Genomic DNA, 21,205 nt, shown 5'->3' on the forward strand with positions numbered 1-21,205 from the left:
GCCGGTGGAGGGAGAACATATAGATTCAATGCGAATTGGCTCAAAACGTTCCCATGGCTAGAGTTCAAAAACAACGTCATGTACTGCAAATATTGTAGAGGGCAGAAACAGGCGGGCAACTCGTCCTTCGTGTCAGGAAACCCGCATCTGAAAGAGATAGCGTAGCAAAACATAACATCTTGCGGCGGCATATCCAGTGCAGAGATCTGTACCTGTTGAGACAGGTAGAAACCATCAGGCACGGTGTCAGCAGCCTTGAGGAGGTAAGTGCTGCTGTCTGAGGAGGAGAAGAGGAGGCAGCTAAAAATAATGATAAACATTGCATACTTCATTGCGAAAGAAGAAGAACCTTTCATCAAATTTGGGCTGCTTATCAGACTCCACCACAAAAATGGAGTTGAAATTAATCCCACATACGACAATGATGTAAGATGTGCGTAGATGATCGGTCAAGTTGCTGACACAATGAGAGAGAGCCTGTCAGCGAAGCTGAAAGCCGCAAAGTATATTGCCGTTCTAATAGACAGAGACACTGATATATCCAACACTGAATGCATATGTACGCCCGTTGGAGGATGGGAAGCCATTCAATCTCCTGGTCGGACAACAGACCCTTGAGCACTCCCATGCCATTGGTAAGTTGTTCCTCTTTATAGGCTTTATTCTTGTGTAAAGTTTAATCATTATTCATAATGGAGATAATTTAGTTTGTCAGAAATACTTTTGTATAATTGTTTTTTTGTGTTGTCATTCGATGTGTTTTGAATGCCACCAAAGCCACATTTCGTGCTGTTTGCCCAGAAGAGGATGGAGGGTGGATGGATGAAGAAGTGCATCTCCTTCGGAGCAGATGGTGCCTCCGTGAACATGGGCCACCGTGGGGGAGTGATTGCCCACCTGCAGAGAGAGGCAGGGGAGCATATAATCCCAATCCACTGTATGCCACATAGGTTTGTAACTAATAAATTCTCTATGATTTAGTTTTATTTGCTAGCAGAGAATGTTAAACAATACTGTGTGTGTGTCTCTGTGCGTGCGCTAAGTGCTGGAATGGTAAATACCACAGAATTATTGTTTTCTGTTAGCACAAGAGACAGGGGGGGAAGGAGATGGTGAATTGTTTGGAAGAATCTGTTCTGACTTTCACAGACTAGAGCTGGCAATACTGACCATTCAGAAGAAAGAGCCAAAGGTGTCTGTCGTGTACGATCTTCTGAATCTGATATGGAAGACGTATCACTTCAGCGGACAATCCAAACGAGAGCTCTGTGTTCTCGGGCAAGAGCTCGGTGTGGATATTTGCACACTGTCTAGCGTCAAGGGACCTCGCTGGATCCCCCATGTCCACAGAGCCTTCAAACTGTTTCTATGGCATGGACAAAACAAGGACCTTGCCACTGACGAAGGCCAGTACTCCGTTGTTCTGCAGCACACGGAGCACCTGGCTGTAGCATCAACAACAGCGGAAGTTCAAGGGCGGGCAAAGAAGGTCAGTTTTACACAGGAAATGTAATACCACACTAGTTTTAAAAAATAGGTTCAAGACTCAAATTAACTTTCAGAATCAAGTAAATGACAGGTGACAGTTTATTAACTCACTTCTTAACAGATAAAGAGGGAAATGGGAATGCACTCTTTTGTGTATTCTGCCATTTTCTTTCAGACATGTTTGAGGAGCTATCCTCAGTTAGCCTCACCCTGCAAAGGAATGGCCTAATCCTCCCCCAAGCCACATCAGAGTTGAGGAAGACAGTGACCAGACTGGAAGCACTAAAGCTTAGGGCAGTTCGATCCCACTCCTGCCGTGGACCGCTGGCTGACCTCTAAGTGTGCCAGACGGCCAACATACAAAAGCAGCTGGACAACTGATATCCTTTGCGTCTAGTAGACATGGGTCAATGTGTGATTTTTGTGGTATGTGTTGTTCCACAGATGTGTGTCCCTTAGTACACCCACACACACAGTATAAATATGTATGTAATAAATTGTTTTTTAAATAAATTCTTTGTTACATTTTTCACTGTGCTCCTAAATTTCTTTGTGTGCTCCTACATTTTTTCATTTAGGAGTGCATGTACTTCTTGGGGGAAAAGTTAGGGTAGAGCCCTGATGCTACCAACAGGTTACTTGTATCAGTGACTTTAACACAGGGCTCAAGAAGACCGTGAGTTTTGTTATTGTTTACTGTACCTCAACTTTACCAGTTATAAACATTTCACTTCTGGAGGGGATAATCGTGTCATTCATCACCACCACTTTACACACCCCCCCTGCCCCTCCCTGAAAATCAACGGAATCTGCTTCACCAAAACACGTTTTCTTTCTCAAATCAAGTACAGCCGCAAATTTTACCAGGAAGTCTGTCCCCATCAGTGCACAGTGGTCTGCGTCGCTAGCGACTACAAAATCCCAGGTCAGATTCAAACCGTCAATGTTCACGACTGTGGACCAGCTCCAGGACAGTTTTTTTTTAATGCGCAACGACAGTGCCAGCAGGCCCTGCTACTGGTCGACGTAGATTGTCCTCTGTCGCTCCCGGGGAACCTAGATTTCCCTCTCCCCTGGTCCGGTCTGTATCCTCCCGCGTCTGCTGTTGCTACTGTAGAAGACCCTGGAAACGCTCTGCTGCTTTGGTATGTCTCCCTCTGATGTGGCTGCCTCCATACTGCACCTCGGTCTGAAACTGTGCAACGCTCTCACACAATGACTGAACATCTCTTTTGGAACTCTGACATGGTCTCTATCTGGAGGCAGAGTAACCTCGCTTGTCCCACACATGTTCACTTTGTATTGTGCAGTTTCTTTGCTTTCCAGCAATTCTAGCTGCCTTATCTGATCAAGCTCTGTAGCAATGCTAATTGCCTCTTCCAATGTTTTTGGTACTGCCTTGCGCAGGTGCATGCAAAGATCACTGCACCCAATGTGTGTAATAAAATGGTCCCACTTTACGTTTTCTGTCCTGAAAAAATGCATGATTCAGTCAGCATGTTCCGGTGACTCAAAATGCCTCTGCAAAAGCCACTTTCACGCTGTTGTAATCGTTCTTGGTATCCTGAGGTAAAGTATTACAACATCGCAGCACATTTCCCCTCAGCAACAGTATGAGAAAATTCAAATTATCTGCCGCGCGCCATCCACTCACTTGCGCTACTAACTCAAATTGTTCAATCCAAACAGCCATTCGCCTTCTTTCCCCTTGAAAGATTCTGGCATGAACACTGGCCGGTCAATCCACCACCGGCTGTCAGTCGGTTGGTGGTTGTTGATTGCTGTTCCCGGGTTGTTTGATTTCTCCCTCCATTTTCCCAGGCAGCTAACCAGCTTTTTAAAAAAAATATTTAAAATGTTTTTTATTAACAACAAATCAATACAGGAAGTATATGTGGGAACACAAGAATATATAAATAATATACAAAGGACAATTGGGCTAGGGGGTACAATATCACATTACACAAGGACCTAAGGGACATACATGTATTATTCTAACAGCTTTTTTGTTAGTAGAGTATTTAATTGTCTTAAAATACAGTTCAATTTATTTTTGTAAGGTAAGAAAATGTGGTGTTTTGTTTGTAAATTTACACTTGTGAATGAAATTTGGCCAAAAGTATAATGAAATTAATTACATTAAAATGTTTCAGCTTATTTCTATCGTAGGTAAAGTGTAATAGTGTAAGATCTTCATAAATGTGTTAAATTATAAATCTACTTGTCACGACTTCCGCCGAAGTCGGTCCCTCTCCTTGTTTGGTCGGCGGTCGACGTCACCGGCTTTTTAGCTACCGCCGATCCATTTTTCATTTGTTCTGTCTTTGTCTTTCACACCTGGCTTCACTCAACTAATTACTTGTTTATTATTTAACCCTCTGTTCCCCATGTTTTGTTTGTGAGTGATTGTTCTTTGTACATCGGTCTGTTTTGTGGGCTCGTTATGTTGCTGTGTATTTTGTGTAAAATATGTTGATTACTCAATTCTGCTGTCCTGCACCTGACTCTACACCAGCTACACACACAGGACTATTACACTACTGATGTCTTGCCACAGTTTTCTTACATGAATACAATGCCAAAAAAGATTCAACACTGTTTCTGGGTGGTCATTACAAAAGGAACAATTTGAGTTGATATGTTTTCCTTAAACTTCTTCATATAGTGGTTGGCAGGATAATATTTATGAATAATTTTAAAGGAAACTTCCTTAATTTTGGTAACAAGTAGGTATGTGTGTGGCAACATCCAAACTTTTCCCAACAGATATTATCAATAAATCCATTCCAATAAGGCATGACATAAGGTATAGATAGATATAACATCCTGCTGAAACAAGGTTCGTATCGCTCTGTTGTTGAATGGACCAAAAGAGAAACAAATCTTTCTTACTGATGAGTCAACAGGGTCAATGGAAGGCAGGCTCTGAGGGTCAGGTCTTAACACGTTTCTGAATAATAAAGCAACACCTGAGGGAATGGCATCTAAAACAATTGCAAAATCTTTAGGTGTTACAGGGACCTTGAAAAGTGATAAGAATTCCTTATAACTAAGTAAAAGACCCTCTGCATTTACCAGTTAGCTCACCAATAGGATATTATTTCGGAACCAATATTCTAAAAACAAAGAAGTATTTTTATACAATATATCCCGATTATTCCATATATAATATGTGTGGAGAAAAATGCTTATAAATTAAGGACCATGACAAGAAAATCTGCCGATGAAAAGCATAAAGTTTCACATAAAATTCCACATAGAAGTGGGTCTTCTTAGGAATTGTTTTATCCATGTCATGATCGTCGTAATGTGGAAGAGAGGAGGACCAAGGCACAGCGTGATATAAATACATTCTTCTTATTTATTTACCGAAACAAAGAACACTAAACACACTATGAAAATAACAAACGTAACGCTATATAATCAATAAGTGCAGACACAGGCAACTTACACATAGACAATAACCCACGAACTACCCAAGGAATATGGCTGCCTAAATATGGTTCCCAATCAGAGACAACAATAAACAGCTGCCTCTAATTGAGAACCAATCTAGGCAACCATAGACATATAACACCTAGACTAGAAAACACTCATAGACATACAAAAACCCCTAGACAGGGTCAAAACACATATATCACCCATGTCACACCCTGACCTAACCAAAATAAATTAAGAAAACAAAGATAACTAAGGTCAGGGCGTGACAATCCAATTGATCTTAAAAGTATTATTTAAGGTAGTAAAGTCCAGAAAATTCAGCCCACCATTCTCATAAGTGTTCATTACAACAGTTTTCCTAATGTAATGGGTATGGTTCCCCCACAGAAAGTTGAAAAGCATCTGGGCTATCTCCTTGCTTATTTTACAGTTTTAAGATATAAAGATAGAGCGCCATATGTTAGTCTAGAGATAGCTTCACCCTTGGTTATTAGGACTCTTCCATTTAAAGATAAGTCCCTCTGTTGCCATTGATTTAGCTTCTTCTTGGTTTTTTAAATAGAGGGTTAAAATTTAGTAAGCCTCTAGACTTCTGATCCTTTGTAATGGTTATGCCTAAATATGTAAGTTCTTCTTTTACTGGAATACCATAATATGAAGGTGTCACACAATCTTTGACAGCCATGAGTTCACATTTAATAATGTTAAGATATAGACCAGACACTTTGGAAAGGATTGTATCACATTGATCGATATGGGAATTTGGTTAGCGTCTTTCAGGAAAAGTGTAGTATCGTCAGCCAGCTGGCTTATAATAATGTCTTTATCAGCTATGGAAATACCTTGTACAGGACTATTATTTAAAGAATTTGTAAGAAGTTGGGTGATTAATAAAAACAGGTACGGCGAGATAGGACAACCTTGCCTAATTCCTCTCTTTAACTCAAATCTAGGTGAGGTGCCATATTTCAATTTGATAGAGCTGTTAACATTTGTATAGAGAGTCTTAATAGACTTACAGACAAAATCCCCAAAGCCAAGTCTCTGAAGGGAGTGGAAGAGGAACTGATGCTCTACTGTGTCAAATGCTTTATAAAAATCTAAAAATAATGAGTAGTCAAGTATGTCTAATACTAGTCTGATATTGTTAGAAATATGTCTGTTCCTCATAAAGCCAGACTGTGTTTCATCAATGATTGCATCCAGGACTTCTTTAATTATTTTTGCAAGTAGTAAGGCTAATATCTTATAGTCATTATTAAGAAGACAAATTGGATGCCAGTTATCGATGAGCAGCACTTCTTTTTTAGGTTTAGGTATCAGTGTTATTAACCCCTGACTCATTGTAGGAGGGAGAACATTGTTTTTAATACTCTCTAAAAATACTTCAAATAGGAAGGGAGCTACTTGTTCAGAAAATAATTTGTAAAATTCTGATGTAATTCCATCAACACCTGGTGATTTATTGTTCTTTAGATGTTTGATAGACTCTATAATCTCTTCAACTTTGATGGGTTCATCACACTATTTAGATTCTATGTCACTGATAGAGTGAACATTATTCAGTGATATCTGTGGATTCCTGACAGTACGTAGAGCTATACAATTTTCTGTAAAAATTGCTACAGTATTTAGCGATTCATTTTTGGTCATCTGTAATTACACCATCAATGTTTAACTTATGGATAGTGTTATTTGTAGAGTGAAATTTCTCAAGTCTAAAGAAATAGGATGAATTCTGTTCTCCCTCCTCAATACATTTTTTCCTAGATCTAATAAAGGCTCATTCTGCTTTTAATCTATATATATTATCCAGTTTATTTTGTAACTCAATCAGTTCCATCTTCTCCTCCCCCGAGAGGCCGGCTGGGGACCTCTGAGAAAGGGAAGTTATCTTAATGATCACCTTTTCCTCCTCAGCTCTTCAGGTCTTAGCAAGATTACTACCATATTTTCTTAGGTATTTGGACACTTCAAATTTAAAGAGCTCCCAGTTCTTGCAATAAGATTTTTCTTCACAAGACCTTTCCCAAAAGTGTGAAAGCAGATCTTTAACCTCAAACTTCACTATATCATTATTTAATAACGAGCTATTTAGCTTCCAGTAGGATGCTCTACCAAGGTTAGTATCGGGGGTAAATATTTTGATATCAATGTAAATGGCCCTGTGGTCTGTGAGGGGAGTAGTACAAATATTTGTAGTAACACACTCACCATCAATACATTTGGATATAAGCCAAAAATCTATTCTGGATTGTCTGGAGCCTGTTTTGTTACTCCAAGTGAATGATCTGTGGCCGGAAACCTCTCTCTCCATATATCAGCAAGATCAAACTTTTCCATAAAAAGTATTAAACCCACATTCTGATTGGTTGGCCTACCTGGGGGGCATCTATCAGTTGAATTATCTATAGTAATGTTAAAGTCCCCTCCTATCAATAATAACGAAGTCGGAAATTTAGATAACCAATGAAGTATATGTTTCTATAGATTCAAGCAACTCATCATTCTCATGTTTGGTGTTGTACCCGTAGAACTTTACAGTAATGAGCGCAATGTCATTGTAACTGATCACAAGACAAATAAAGTGACCAAAGGAGTCACATTCCGAGTGTAGAATATTACCACCAAAGGTTTTTTTCATTGTAGTGACACCAGCGGAGCGTTCAGATCCATGGGAAAGCCAAATATCGTTGCCCCACTGACTTCCAGAAGTTGGCACCAGCCGAAATTGAGTGAGACTCTTGAAAAAAGCAGAAATCTGTTCGAAATTGTTCAGCAAATCAAAATAAGTCCTTGCGCTTCACATCGTTTCATAACCCCCAAGCATTAAGAGAAACTATAGACAAGGACAAAACAACAAAGATTATATAAAAGTATAAACTGTAGTAGGATGAGTCAAACGTAGGAGCAGTGAACGTAAGCGATAAGGAACCGAGATCTGCACCATTTAAGTCAACTTAAAGTGAAAATAGCTTATTCCATAAACTCTGAACTAGATGTTATCCAGCTTTTGAAATTCAACTCAACAGAAAATGATGTTCAAGACCAAACCAAGGGTTCGTTGTAGTAAGAGAAACTAAAAACCCTCTTTAGTGTAATCAGGAACTATTCTGAGAAATAAAATACAAAATAATAATTTAAATAAAAGGGTACCTACTATTTTAAGCGCATATGAAAACTGATCATAAAAAATTGAATAAAAAATGTTTTACATATACATGTTCCTAAGACCTTTTTTACTTGGAAATAAGTATTAATAACTAAATAGAACAATAACCGTGTTTTTTTTATTTTTTTTATTTCACCTTTATTTAACCAGGTAGGCTAGTTGAGAACAAGTTCTCATTTGCAACTGCGACCTGGCCAAGATAAAGCATAGCAGTGTGAACAGACAACAACACAGAGTTACACATGGAATAAACAATAAACAAGTCAATAACATGGTAGAAAAAAAAGAGAATCTATATACAATGTGTGCAAAAGGCATGAGGAGGTAGGCAATAAATCGAATAATTACAATTTAGCAAATTAACACTGGAGTGATAAATCATCAGATGATCATGTGCAAGTAGAGATACTGGTGTGCAAAAGAGCAGAAAAGTAAATAAATAAAAGCAGTATGGGGGTGAGGTAGGTAAATTGGGTGGGCTATATACCGATGGACTAAAGTCAGAGCAGACCTGTATGCCCTTTAAAACAGTATCTTAGTTACTGTATACATAAAAAATAAATACAACTTTCAGTCTTCTTCGTAAGTTTGTAAATAAAATAGGCCTTCTGGTCATACAAGAACAAACTAATAAATTGAGGAACCTGAGTATTTCTAAAAATAGTCACCTGATGCTTGTTAGGTAACGTTAATCAATACAAGGAAAAGGAGAATACCATGGCCGAAACCATCAATCTGTTCCTTCTGGTGAGATTCTAGGGAGGAATATGGATTTCTGAACCGTTGATGAAGCCTCGTCCTCCGACAAAGTAAGCAGCCTTTCCCTCATTTCATGCTTTCTTGATCGTTGGCCACAACTTGTTCCTTCTTTCTATGTCCTCTGGGCTGAGATGCTCGGCGAAACGCATACCATGGCTCTGAAGGAAGGGGTTCTTCCTAGCAGCTTTCCAGACAGCATCCCTGTAGAATCTGGCAGTGAAGAGGATGATGATACCCCTTGGTCTTGAATCATTTTGTGTTGCTTCTTGCCGAGGCGATGCACAACTTCGATGTTATCACCAATTTTGTTCTTCTCTGCAGGCATAACTTCTTGGCAGATGCGGATAGCCTCTCCTCGCACATCCTCATTCTCCACCTCTGGCACGCCTTATAGGCTGACCACAACAAATATATTTAGAAATCTATGTTATTCAATTATTGCACCCACACTGCTCGCGCGCATCTACGTTGCCAAGGGCTAAAATTGAACTCCTTTCTATTTCTGACGCAGATCGCGCTGCAAGTCCTGCCTCTCCCATCTCCTCATTGGTTTATAGAAGCAGGTACCCACGTGCCATCTCCTCATTGGTTATACCCACATGGGTGATTGAAAGACGAACTGTGTTGCCGGTCGGTGTAGTAATATTATGGAAGTTTAGATGCCAATCACCATATAAATTCAAAGATGAAAAAGCCTGGAAAGAGATGACTAGACACGACTCGGTTGACCATTTTATGTGTGGATTAATTGTCAGAGTAGAGGACCTTGTGCATTTCAGGTAAAATAACAACTCAATGTTTATATCCCAGGACAAATTAGATAGCAACAGCAAGCTAGCTAAATAGGACAAATTAACTAGCAAGTGCAAGCTAACTAGCTAAATTGCCATAAATGTTTAATGCTTTTCGACCTGTTCCCAAATTAATGTAATTGGTTCAGAGTTAGTTTTGATATTTTAACCTGCATGTCGTTATCGCGTTCGGTGTAGGGGGACAAAATACATTTATGCACGATGGCGCATGTGCGCAGCCGGTTTGGGTTCCGTGTTAGAGTCTCAGGTTCCATCTTCTTCAACTTTTGCCAGTCGTTTTCACCACATACAAACAGTCTTTTTCAATCCTTTGATATCCATGGTGTTCGCGCTTACCATTTTCTCAATGGCTTCAGACCTGGAATTGACGAGTAAGGAGAGGGTAGCCACGATGTCTGAGATGCCGAAGCTTCCCACCATTAGCTCTGACAAATTGAAAACCCTAGTCATTGGCGACTCCATTACCCGCAGTTTTAGACTTAAAACAAATCATCCAGCGATCATACACTGTTTACCAGGGGGCAGGGCTACCGACGTTAAGGCTAATCTGAAGATGGTGCTGGCTAAAGCTAAAACTGGCGAGTGTAGAGAGTATAGAGATATTGTTATCCACGTCGGCACCAACGATGCTAGGATGAAACAGTCAGAGGTCACCAAGCGCAACATAGCTTCAGCGTGTAAATCAGCTAGAAAGATGTGTCGGCATCGAGTAATTGTTTCTGGCCCCCTCCCAGTTAGGGGGAGTGATGAGCTCTACAGCAGAGTCTCACAACTCAATCGCTGGTTGAAAACTGTTTTCTGCCCCTCCCAAAAGATATAATTTGTAGATAATTGGCCCTCTTTCTGGGACTCACCCACAAACAGGACCAAGCCTGGCCTGCTGAGGAGTGGTGGACTCCATCCTAGCTGGAGGGGTGCTCTCATCTTATCTACCAACATAGACAGGGCTTTAACTCCTCTAGCTCCACAATGAAATAGGGTGCAGGCCAGGCAGCAGGCTGCTAGCCAGCCTGCCAGCTTAGTGGAGTCTGCCACTAGTATAGTCAGTGTAGTCAGCTCAGCTATCCCCATTGAGACTGTGTCTGTGCCTCGACCTAGGTTGGGCAAAACTAAACATGGTGGTGTTCGCTTTAGCAATCTCACTAGGATAAAGACCTCCCCCATCCCTGCCATTATTGAAAGAGATCGTGATACCTCACATCTCAAAATAGGGCTACTTAATGTTAGATCCCTCACTTCAAATGCAGTTATAGTCAATGAACTAATCACTGATCATAATCTTGATGTGATTGGCCTGACTGAAACATGGCTTAAGCCTGATGAATTAACTGTGTTAAATGAGGCCTCACCTCCTGGTTACACTAGTGACCATATCCCCTGTGCATCCCGCAAAGGCGGAGTTGTTGCTAACATTTACGATAGCAAATTTCAATTTATCCCCCCAAAAATGACGTTTTCGTCTTTTGATCTTCTAGTCATGAAATCTATGCAGCCTACTCAATCCCTTTTTATAGCTACTGTTTACAGGCCTCCTGGGCCATATACAGCGTTCCTTACTGAGTTCCCTGAATTCCTATCGGACCTTGTAGTCATAGCAGATAATATTCTAATTTTTGGTGATTTTAATATTCCAGCCCAGCCTCTCATTCAATTCGCGCATATATGTACAAAATGTATTTCAGCAGATTTCGCGCGTTTTTGTGCATTTTTGGGGTGGTTCAATTCGTTTGAAAATACACGAATTTCTGTGCTACTTAATTCGTGCGAAAAGACACAAATTTAACCAGTAGGCGACACACAAGCCGTTGCAACAACCATAGACGCGATCGCCTGTATTTATTTATTTTACGTTATGAATATATAGATATTTTGTCTTTTTTTAACCATATAACCATAAGAGGTTATATATATATTGTCTTTTTTTAATCCCTATTAAAACATTGTGGTTTTATGCCTATATGTACTGTTTTCGATTTTTCTGAACAGACTTTTCAGTATAGAATGAATGTAAGCAATGCATGATGGTTAATGGTGTTTTATTCGGTTGTAGTTCCATGTATTTCTTAAAAAATAAACGTGTAAACCATTTTTATTGACCAGAATGTAACTGAAAATACAATGGCAGCCTTGCCATTGTCCATCAATAACAAAACAAAAAAAATTTGTATAACATTTGGGGAAACGTATGCAGTCATTGTAGTCTTACATTTTGTTGGCCAACCAAAATTACCAAAACGTTAACCCGTAATAAGGCTAGGGTGGCTGAGTGTAAATACATGGCTCTGAGTGTAAGCACCTTTTCACTAGAAACGTTCTTGTGTTCAAATTACCGTCAGTGCGAAATAGCTAGAAAGCTTTCGTATTTCCACTTGGCTGCACCTACGGTTACGATAACGATAAATCAAGTGCAATACCTGTGTCGAGCAGCAAAACACCGGAAAGCTTCTAGCCTACCGGAAAGTTACAAGAAGAACAAGAATAGTTACCTCATCTGGTCATGTGACACTCTGGATGCTCCCTAAAAGCAATTTCAACCGTTTTGAAAAATGACGCCTGGTAACCCCAAAAAAATACCAGGTGCACGAAAAGATTGGACTTTTTTTGAAAACCTCCATAAATCACTCAGGCCATTGACTCGAGAAGAATAAACATAAAATATTTTCCAGAAGAAAAAACATAGAATATTTTTTGAAAACCTCCATAAATCACTCAGGCCAGCACCCATTGATTTGGGGCGGTAGTATAGCGCTCCCAGAGCGGGTATGGAAGTCTGGATCCCCCCTAAAAGCATTTAAGGCTCTGTGTGTCTTTAAGCACCATACTTTTTCACTCCATCCTTGCTGTGTGTGTGTGTGTGTGTGTGTGTGTGTGTGTGTGTGTGTGTGTGAGAGAGCTTTTCTTTGACATCTGTTTAGAGAAATTACTGATTTACAGTTCATGAGGGTTGACCAATTCACACATTTAAAGTTTTGGAAAGATCTGACTTTTTTAAACCTTCGAAACAGCACCTATGACCCCAATTAAGGCACTTCCGGTTGGCACAGGAAGCTATAAGTAAATACATATCCTGATCGGGGTATGCTTTTACAGAATCCTGAGTTTTAAGTCTATACGTTAAGAACTGACTGATTTACACAGGGTTGAATGCACTATATATCACAAACTGCTGGTTGGGTATGGCAAAACACTTTTAGGGTGATTTTATCACTTCCGGTTGCTCCAGGAAGCTTAGAATCAACACAGGTAGACCTCATAGTGGCTTGATGGATTGTCATTGAAGACAGGTTCATAAGACATTCATAACCCACATAGGCTTCAGGTTGAATTTAGGGGTGCAGGCAATGTGTTCCTATGGGGTGAGATGTCATTGTAAACTGTTTGATGTAAACACCTTCTTTTAACTGTTAAGGGTTAATGCCACACGGTCAAGGTTAGGCTTGCACAGAGACCTTAGGAACGTTCCTGAGGTCAAATTGTGCTTCTAAACCTTAACAGTTCTCTCTCTGTCTCCCAAAAGCAAAAGACTTGAAATGTAGGTCAAGGGTCATCTTCTTGTCACTGTAGCTGCGCTCAGACCGAGCAAGCTACGGTCAAGCGGGGCATCTCGTTGAACTCGGCACGGCCTGGAGACTATGGTGATGTCATTTTTAGTGGTGATTTCAGAATGCTATTTTGGTGGTTTTTCACTGTTGAAACATATAGCAAATGCACAAAAGTCAACTAGCAAGTCAGTGTCCATCAGCCAATTAGATATTTTCAGACACCAAACTGATACCATCTGACTCCAAACTCACTTTTTCCAACTCGTTTAGAAGCCAACTATCACATATTTCAGAGCAGGCCCAAAATTCACAGCGCCTTCCATTTAAATCATAAAAAAACAAATAATACGTAGTTATGTTCTAGCTGCGGGTCCAGTTCTCACATTATGTTTAGCCCTATGTGAGGCGACCTCGAATCCCAAGTTTCGGCTCGATAGGTCATTCGGTGCCCGAGCAAAACCTTAATTGGTGCTGAAATTCCACTTTTTTCCATGCCTTGCTACGGGGTCCTTGAATGAGCTATCGGACAGAAATGTCGGGGTCCGTCTCTATGGGCCGAGCCGGTTTCAATGCACCTAGTCTTGCAACTCTGGGACTTTTCTAAATGTCACCATTTTCGTAATGCTCAAAATGAATTGAAGTCAATGCAAATGCACAAGGCTTTTTAATCGGTCCGAGAACCTTCTAGAGCCACATAACTCACCGTGCTTAATCGACCTGAGCTCTAGAACAGGTTTGTAAAGTTTCAGAACTCTAGGTCTGACGATTCTTTAAAGGTTCGAACAAAAGTAACTATTGCAGGCACTGTCTGCCTCTAAGCCCCTCAGTGTGTCACTCCATCTTTTCTGTGTGGGTGTGTACATTTTTCCTTGAAATCTGATGGGATGAATGACTGATTTACAGTTCATGAGGGTTGCCTATTCACATATATTACGTTTTGGAAGGATTTGACTTTTTTATCCCTTCGAAACAGCCCTTTTGACACCAATTATGGCACTTCCGGTTGGCACAGGAAGCTGAAAGTAAACACATATCCTCATTGGAGTGGGCTTTTACAGAATCATGAGTTTTAAGTCTATACGTTAAGAACTCACTGATTTACATAGGGTTGAATGCACTATTTCTCTCAAACTGCAGGTTGGGTATGGCAAACAATTTTAGGGTGATTTAACCACTTCCGGTTGCTCCAGGAAGCTTAGAATCGACACAGGTAGACCTCATAGTGGCCTGATGGATTGTTATCGAAGACAGGTTCATAAGGCATTATTAACCCACATAGGCTTCAGGTTGAATTTAGGGGAGCAGGCAATGTATTCCTATGGGGAGACATGTCATTGTAAACTGTTTGATGTACAAATTCAAAAAGGCACTCGCACATCTGAGCAATCTTATTTGCAGGTGCATGGCAACAATTGAACAAGATGAAGGAAAAAGGAAACCGCACACTGCTCTTGATAGTATCACCGATATTTAATAAGCTTACGTATCGGCCACACGGCCTTCGTCAGAGCTTTTGGGATTTTTTGAAAGTTGCACCCTTATGTAGACCTGGCCCCACCCACATCCGTTCTACACATCGAAGGGGGTTGGAGGCAAAGGAAAATAAATAAGTGCTACCAAATATAACAATGTGCATTTCATAAATATTACAAAAGTGTATAAATAAGGCGTATTGAACACTTCTGTATAATCTCAATGAGGACATAGCAAGTTCATTAGTCATTGGGTACATCATATGAAAAACGTCAGAATAATCTACAAGAGACACACATTTCATGTTCCAATTCACAGCATAACATACAAAGGCATTTCATCATTAAGTCCTTTTGGAAACAATGTCTGGAGGGTGAAAATCCAAAAACATTCTCTTTTACTCAGAGTATTATTAATATCACCTCCCCTGTCTGATATCTTAACTTTCTCTATGCCACAAAATCTAAAGGTGGAAATGTCATGCTTCATGTCATTGAAATGTACAGCGACTGGATAATCCCTGTCGTTTCTCCTGATTGAACTTTTATGTTCACTAATTCTCTGTTTGAGAGAGCGGGTGGTTTTACCGACATAACAGAGCCCACATGGACATTTAATAATGTAAATAACATGGGTGGTGGAACACGTAATAATGTCATTTATTTGGAACCTTTTTCCTGTGTGTGGGTGACAGAAATATTGACACTTCATCATATTGTTGCACTGTGCGCATCCTCTGCATTTATAGCTACCATTTGGTAGAGGGCGTAAAAGTGCTTGGCTAATTTTCTTAAGTGGCTGGCAGTTGGCATGAACCAATTTATCGCGTAAATTGCGACCTCTCCTATACACAATACGTGGTGGATATTTAAATTCAGCCGGCAAAGCTGGGTCCGATGATAAAATATGCCAGTGTTTCTTGACCACCTCTCCCACTTTTCGCGAATTCAAAGTATATGTAGTTGTGAACATTACGGAGTGTTCTGTAGCTTTAGCGGGTCTTTTTTGTAGCAGTTCATCTCGTGTTTTTTCCAATGCCAAGTTATGAGCTTCATCCACACATTGTGACGAATAGCCTCTTTTTAGAAACCTCATGCGCATCTCCGCTGCTTTTTCTAGATAATCATCTGTGGAGTGGCATATACGGCGCAGTCTAAAAAATTGGCTTCTTGGAAGTCCTCTTTTTAATGGCTTAGGGTGGAAGCTGTCACCCTGTAATAGAGTATTTCTGTCCGTTTCTTTTCTATATAGACTTGTAAACAAGGTTCCATTTGATTTCTCAATCCACATATCGAGATAATGAACACGTTTGATGTAAACACCTTCTTTTAACTGTTAAGGGTTAATGCCACACGGTCAATGTTAGGCTTGCACAGATCGGGAGGACCTTAGGAACGTTCCTGAGGTCAAATTGTGCTTCTAACCTTAACGGTTCTCTCTCTGTCTCCCAAAAGCAAAAAAATATGAAATTGAGGTCAAAGGGTCATTTGGGTCCTTCTTCTTGTCCCTGTCGCTGCACTCAGACAGAGCGAGCTACGGTCAAGCGGGGCATCTCGTTGAACTCGGCACGGCCTGGAGATAATGGCAATGCCATTGCAGGCTTTGTGTGTCTTTAAGCACCGTACTTTTTCACTCCATCCTTTTATCCCCTTTTCTTCGTGGTATCCAATCGCTAGTAATTACTATCTTGTCTCATCGCTACAACTCCCGTATGGGCTCAGGAGAGACGAAGGTCGAAAGCCACGCGTCCTCCGAAGCACAACCCAACCAAGCCGCACTGCTTCTTAACACAGCGCGCCTCCAACCCGGAAGCCAGCCGCACCAATGTGTCGGAGGAAACACCGTGCACCTGGCCCCCTTGGCTAGCGCGCACTGCCCCCGGCCCGCCACAGGAGTCGCTGGAGCGCCATGAGACAAGGATATCCCTACCGGCCAAACCCTCCCTAACCCGGACGACGCTAGGCCAATTGTGCGTCGCCCCACGGACCTCCCGGTCGCGGCCGGCTGCGGCAGAGCCTGGGCGCGAGCCCAGAGACTCTGGTGGTGCAGCTAGCACTGCGATGCAGTGCCCTAGACCACTGCGCCACCCGGGAGGCAGATCTGACCTTTTTAACCCTTCGAAACTGACCCTATGGCACCATTTGAAGGTACCTCCGGTTGACATAGGAAGCTGAAAGTGAACACATATCCTCCTTGGGGTAGGCTCTTATATAATATTGAGTTTTAAGTCTTTATGTTAAGAACTGACTTATTTACAGAGGGTTAAATGAGTGTGTGTTATTTCATAAAATCACATAAAATCACAGAATTCTGGCAGAGCTTCGAGACCCACTTAAAAAATGTTCGTCTGAACACACTACGAACTGGATCTGTAACTTTTTTTTTTTTACTCCTTTTTGTGAACATTACCAATTTGTCAATGTACGATTTCTCTTAAATTACGATAGATAAATGGCTGGTTCTTTTTTTCCTGACACCGTATGCTTATGTACTTTGACGTGAAGCGGTCAAATTAGCACCCTACTTTGCGTTTTTGACCTTTAATCCCAGAAAAATGGCCATAACTCAAAAAGCGTTGAGGCCTCGACGCCATCTTGTTCGGGGCCAACTGTCCATTACGTCTTCGAAATATTTTCCGTTTAGGAGAAAAGGCCACATGCATTTGCAATGTGCTTGTGCATTTGCAATATTATTTATTTTCCCTCTGGTGGGAATTTCCGAAACTGCGGAAAAATGACCAAAATGTGTTATTTTTATAAAACAGAAACCGAACGTCTGAGAGATTTCGTTTGATGACTTCCTGAAAGATCTCTCCCCCGCGCACGGCCCGACGCTGTCCGCGAATTTTAGAAACGTTGCAGTACGTCTAGTAAGGGACCGTACATTTGCAATGTGGCGTTTCTCACTAACCATATGGCGAGTGCTAAAATGTTCCCTTAAGGTATGGAAAGGCCTTGGAAAGGCCATAAGTGTAAGCCAACATAATTCATTATTTTACATTAACATGTAATACATGCATTATGAAGAAATGGTGTAATTTAGGCTCCACGAAATATGAAATGGGTTATGAAGAAAATCGTGTATGGTTGCCTACATGACAAAAAGGCGTTCTGATTACAAGTGCACCAGTATCCAAAGTATTAAGCGAAATCAAGCACAGAAAACAGCATTGGCATTAATAAAACAATATTTCCCACGAATTAAGTCGCACGTAAATTTTCTCAAAAATTCTGTTCAGCAAGTCTAAAACAGTACATATAGGCATACAACGACACATTTTAAAACATGGTTAAACAAAGACAACATTTCTGTATATTCATGATGTTGAATTAGCCATTAAGAAGAACAAAAATGAAATACAAATTATCGCGTCTATATGGTTGTTGCAAAGGCTTGTGTAGCCTACTGGTTAAATTTGTGTCTTTTCGCACAAATTAAGAAGCACATAAATTCGTGTCTTTTCTCACGAATTAAGCCAGACGAAAACACACAAAAACGCACGAAATCTGCTGAAATACATTTTGTACATATATGCGTGAATTGAATGTGAGACTGTGTTGAATATTCACATGGAAAAGTCCACAGACCCACTCCAAAAGGCTTTCAGAGCCATCATCGACTCAGTGGGTTTTGTCCAACATGTCTCTGGACCTATTCACTGCCACAGTCATACTCTGGACCTAGTTTTGTCCCATGGAATAAATGTTGTAGATCTTAATGTTTTTCCTCATAATCCTGGACTATCGGACCACCATTTTATTACGTTTGCAATCGCAACAAATAATCTGCTCAGACCCCAACCAAGGAGCATCAAAAGTCGTGCTATAAATTCTCAGACAACACAAAGATTCCTTGATGCCCTTCCAGACTCCTTCTGCCTACCCAAGGACGTCAGAGGACAAAAATCAGTTAACCACCTAACTGAGGAACTCAATTTAACCTTGCGCAATACCCTAGATGCAGTTGCACCCCTAAAAACTAAAAACATTTGTCATAAGAAACTAGCTCCCTGGTATACAGAAAATACCCGAGCTCTGAAGCAAACTTCCAGAAAATTGGAACGGAAATGGCGCCACACCAAACTGGAAGTCTTCCGACTAGCTTGGAAAGACAGTACCGTGCAGTATCGAAGAGCCCTCACTGCTGCTCGATCATCCTATTTTTCCAATTTAATTGAGGAAAATAAGAAGAATCCAACATTTATTTTTGATACTGTCGCAAAGCTAACTAAAAAGCAGCATTCCCCAAATGAGGATGGCTTTCACTTCAGCAGTAATAAATTCATTAACTTCTTTGAGGAAAAGATCATGATCATTAGAAAGCAAATTACGGACTCCTCTTTAAATCTGCGTATTCCTCCAAAGCGCAGCTGTCCTGAGTCTGCACAACTCTGCCAGGACCTAGGATCAAGAGAGACACTTAAGTGTTTTAGTACTATATCTCTTGACACAATGATGAAAATAATCATGGCCTCTAAACCTTCAAGCTGCATACTGGACCCTATTCCAACTAAACTACTTAAAGAGCTGCTTCATGTGCTTGGCCCTCCTATGTTGAACATAATAAACGGCTCTCTATCCACCGGATGTGTACCAAACGCACTAAAAGTGGCAGTAATAAAGCCTCTCTTGAAAAAGCCAAACCTTGACCCAGACAATATAAAAAACTATCGGCCTATATCGAATCTTCCATTCCTCTCAATTCTTTTTGAAAAAGCTGTTGTCTGGCAACTCACTGCCTTCCTGAAGACAAACAATGTGTACGAAATGCTTCAGTCTGGTTTTAGACCCCATCATAGCACTGAGACTGCACTTGTGAAGGTGGTAAATGACATTTTAATGGCGTCAGACCGAGGCTCTGCATCTGTCCTCGTGCTACTAGACCTTAGTGCTGCCTTTGATACCATCGATCACCACATTCTTTTGGAGAGATTGGAAACCCAAATTGGTCTACACGGACAAGTTCTGGCCTGGTTTAGATCTTATCTGTCGGAAAGATATCAGTTTGTCTCTGTGAATGGTTTGTCCTCTGACAAATCAACTGTACATTTCGATGTTCCTCAAGGTTCCGTTTTAGGACCACTATTGTTTTCACTATATATTTTACCTCTTGGGGATGTCATTCGAAAACATAATGTTAACTTTCACTGCTGTGCGGATGACACACAGCTGTACATTTCAATGAAACATGGTGAAGCCCCAAAATTGCCCTCGCTAGAAGCCTGTGTTTCAGACATAAGGAAGTGGATGGCTGAAAACGTTCTACTTTTAAACTCGGACAAAACAGAGATGCTTGTTCTAGGTCCCAAGAAACAAAGAGATCTTCTGTTAAATCTGACAATTAATCTTGATGGTTGTAAAGTCGTCTCAAATAAAACTGTGAAGGACCTCGGCGTTACTCTGGACCCTGATCTCTCTTTTTTGACGAACATATCAAGACTGTTTCAAGGACAGCTTTTTTCCATCTACGTAACATTGCAAAAATAATTTTCTGTCCAAAAATGATGCAGAAAAATTTATCCATGCTTTTGTTACTTCTAGGTTAGACTACTGCAATGCTCTACTTTCCGGCTACCCGGATAAAGCACTAAATAAACTTCAGTTAGTGCTAAATACGGCTGCTAGAATCCTGACTAGAACCAAAAAATGTGATCATATTACTCCAGTGCTAGCCTCCCTACACTGGCTTCCTGTTAAGGCAAAGGCTGATTTCAAGGTTTTACTGTTAACCTACAAAGCGTTACATGGGCTTGCTCCTACCTATCTTTCCGAGTTGGTCCTGCCGTACATACCTACACGTACGCTACGGTCACAAGACGCAGGCCTCCTAATTGTCCCTAGAATTTCTAAGCAAACAGCTGGAGGCAGGGCTTTCTCCTATAGATCTCCATTTTTATGGAATGGTCTGCCTACCCATGTGAGAGACGCGGACTCTGTCTCAACCTTCAAGTCTTTATTGAAGACTCATCTCTTCAGTAGGTCCTATGATTGAGTGTAGTCTGGCCCAGGAGTGTGAAGGTGAACGGAAAGGCTCTGGAGCAACGAACCGCCCTTGCTGTCTCTGCCTGGCCGGTTCCCCTCTCTCCACTGGGATTCTCTGCCTCTAACCCTATTACAGGGGCTGAGTCACTGGCTTACTGGTGCTCTTTCATGCCGTCCCTAGGAGGGGTGCGTGACTTGAGTGGGTTGAGTCACTGACGTGATCTTCCTGTCCGGGTTGACGCCCCCCCTTGGGTTGTGCCGTGGCGGAGATCTTTGTGGGCTATACTCGGCCTTGTCTCAGGATGGTAAGTTGGTGTTTGGCCCTGTCTGGGGGTATCATCGGATGGGGCCACAGTGTCTCCTGACCCCTCCTGTCTCAGCCTCCAGTATTTATGCCGCATTAGTTTATGTGTTGGGGGGCTAGGGTCAGTTTGTTATATCTGGAGTACTTCTGTCTTATCCGGTGTCCTGTGTGAATTTAAGTATGCGCTCTCTAATTCTCTCTTTCTTTCTCTCTCTCGGAGGACCTGAGCCCTA

At 41.1% G+C, this 21,205-nt stretch overlaps 1 protein-coding gene across 1 annotated transcript; it reads left to right on the forward strand.

Moving 5' to 3' along the window:
* The first annotated feature begins 244 nt into the window (after nucleotides 1-244).
* Nucleotides 245-2,018, forward strand: LOC139552638 (uncharacterized). Its single transcript, XM_071364540.1, has 4 exons — nucleotides 245-635; nucleotides 778-950; nucleotides 1,150-1,489; nucleotides 1,664-2,018. Exons 1-4 carry the CDS (start codon nucleotides 552-554, stop codon nucleotides 1,715-1,717), a joined length of 651 nt encoding a protein of 216 aa, XP_071220641.1. The 5' UTR covers nucleotides 245-551; the 3' UTR covers nucleotides 1,718-2,018.
* Nucleotides 2,019-21,205: the final 19,187 nt, after the last annotated feature.

Source organism: Salvelinus alpinus, chromosome 24 (assembly GCF_045679555.1).
Source record: "Salvelinus alpinus chromosome 24, SLU_Salpinus.1, whole genome shotgun sequence".
NCBI lineage: Eukaryota > Metazoa > Chordata > Actinopteri > Salmoniformes > Salmonidae > Salvelinus > Salvelinus alpinus.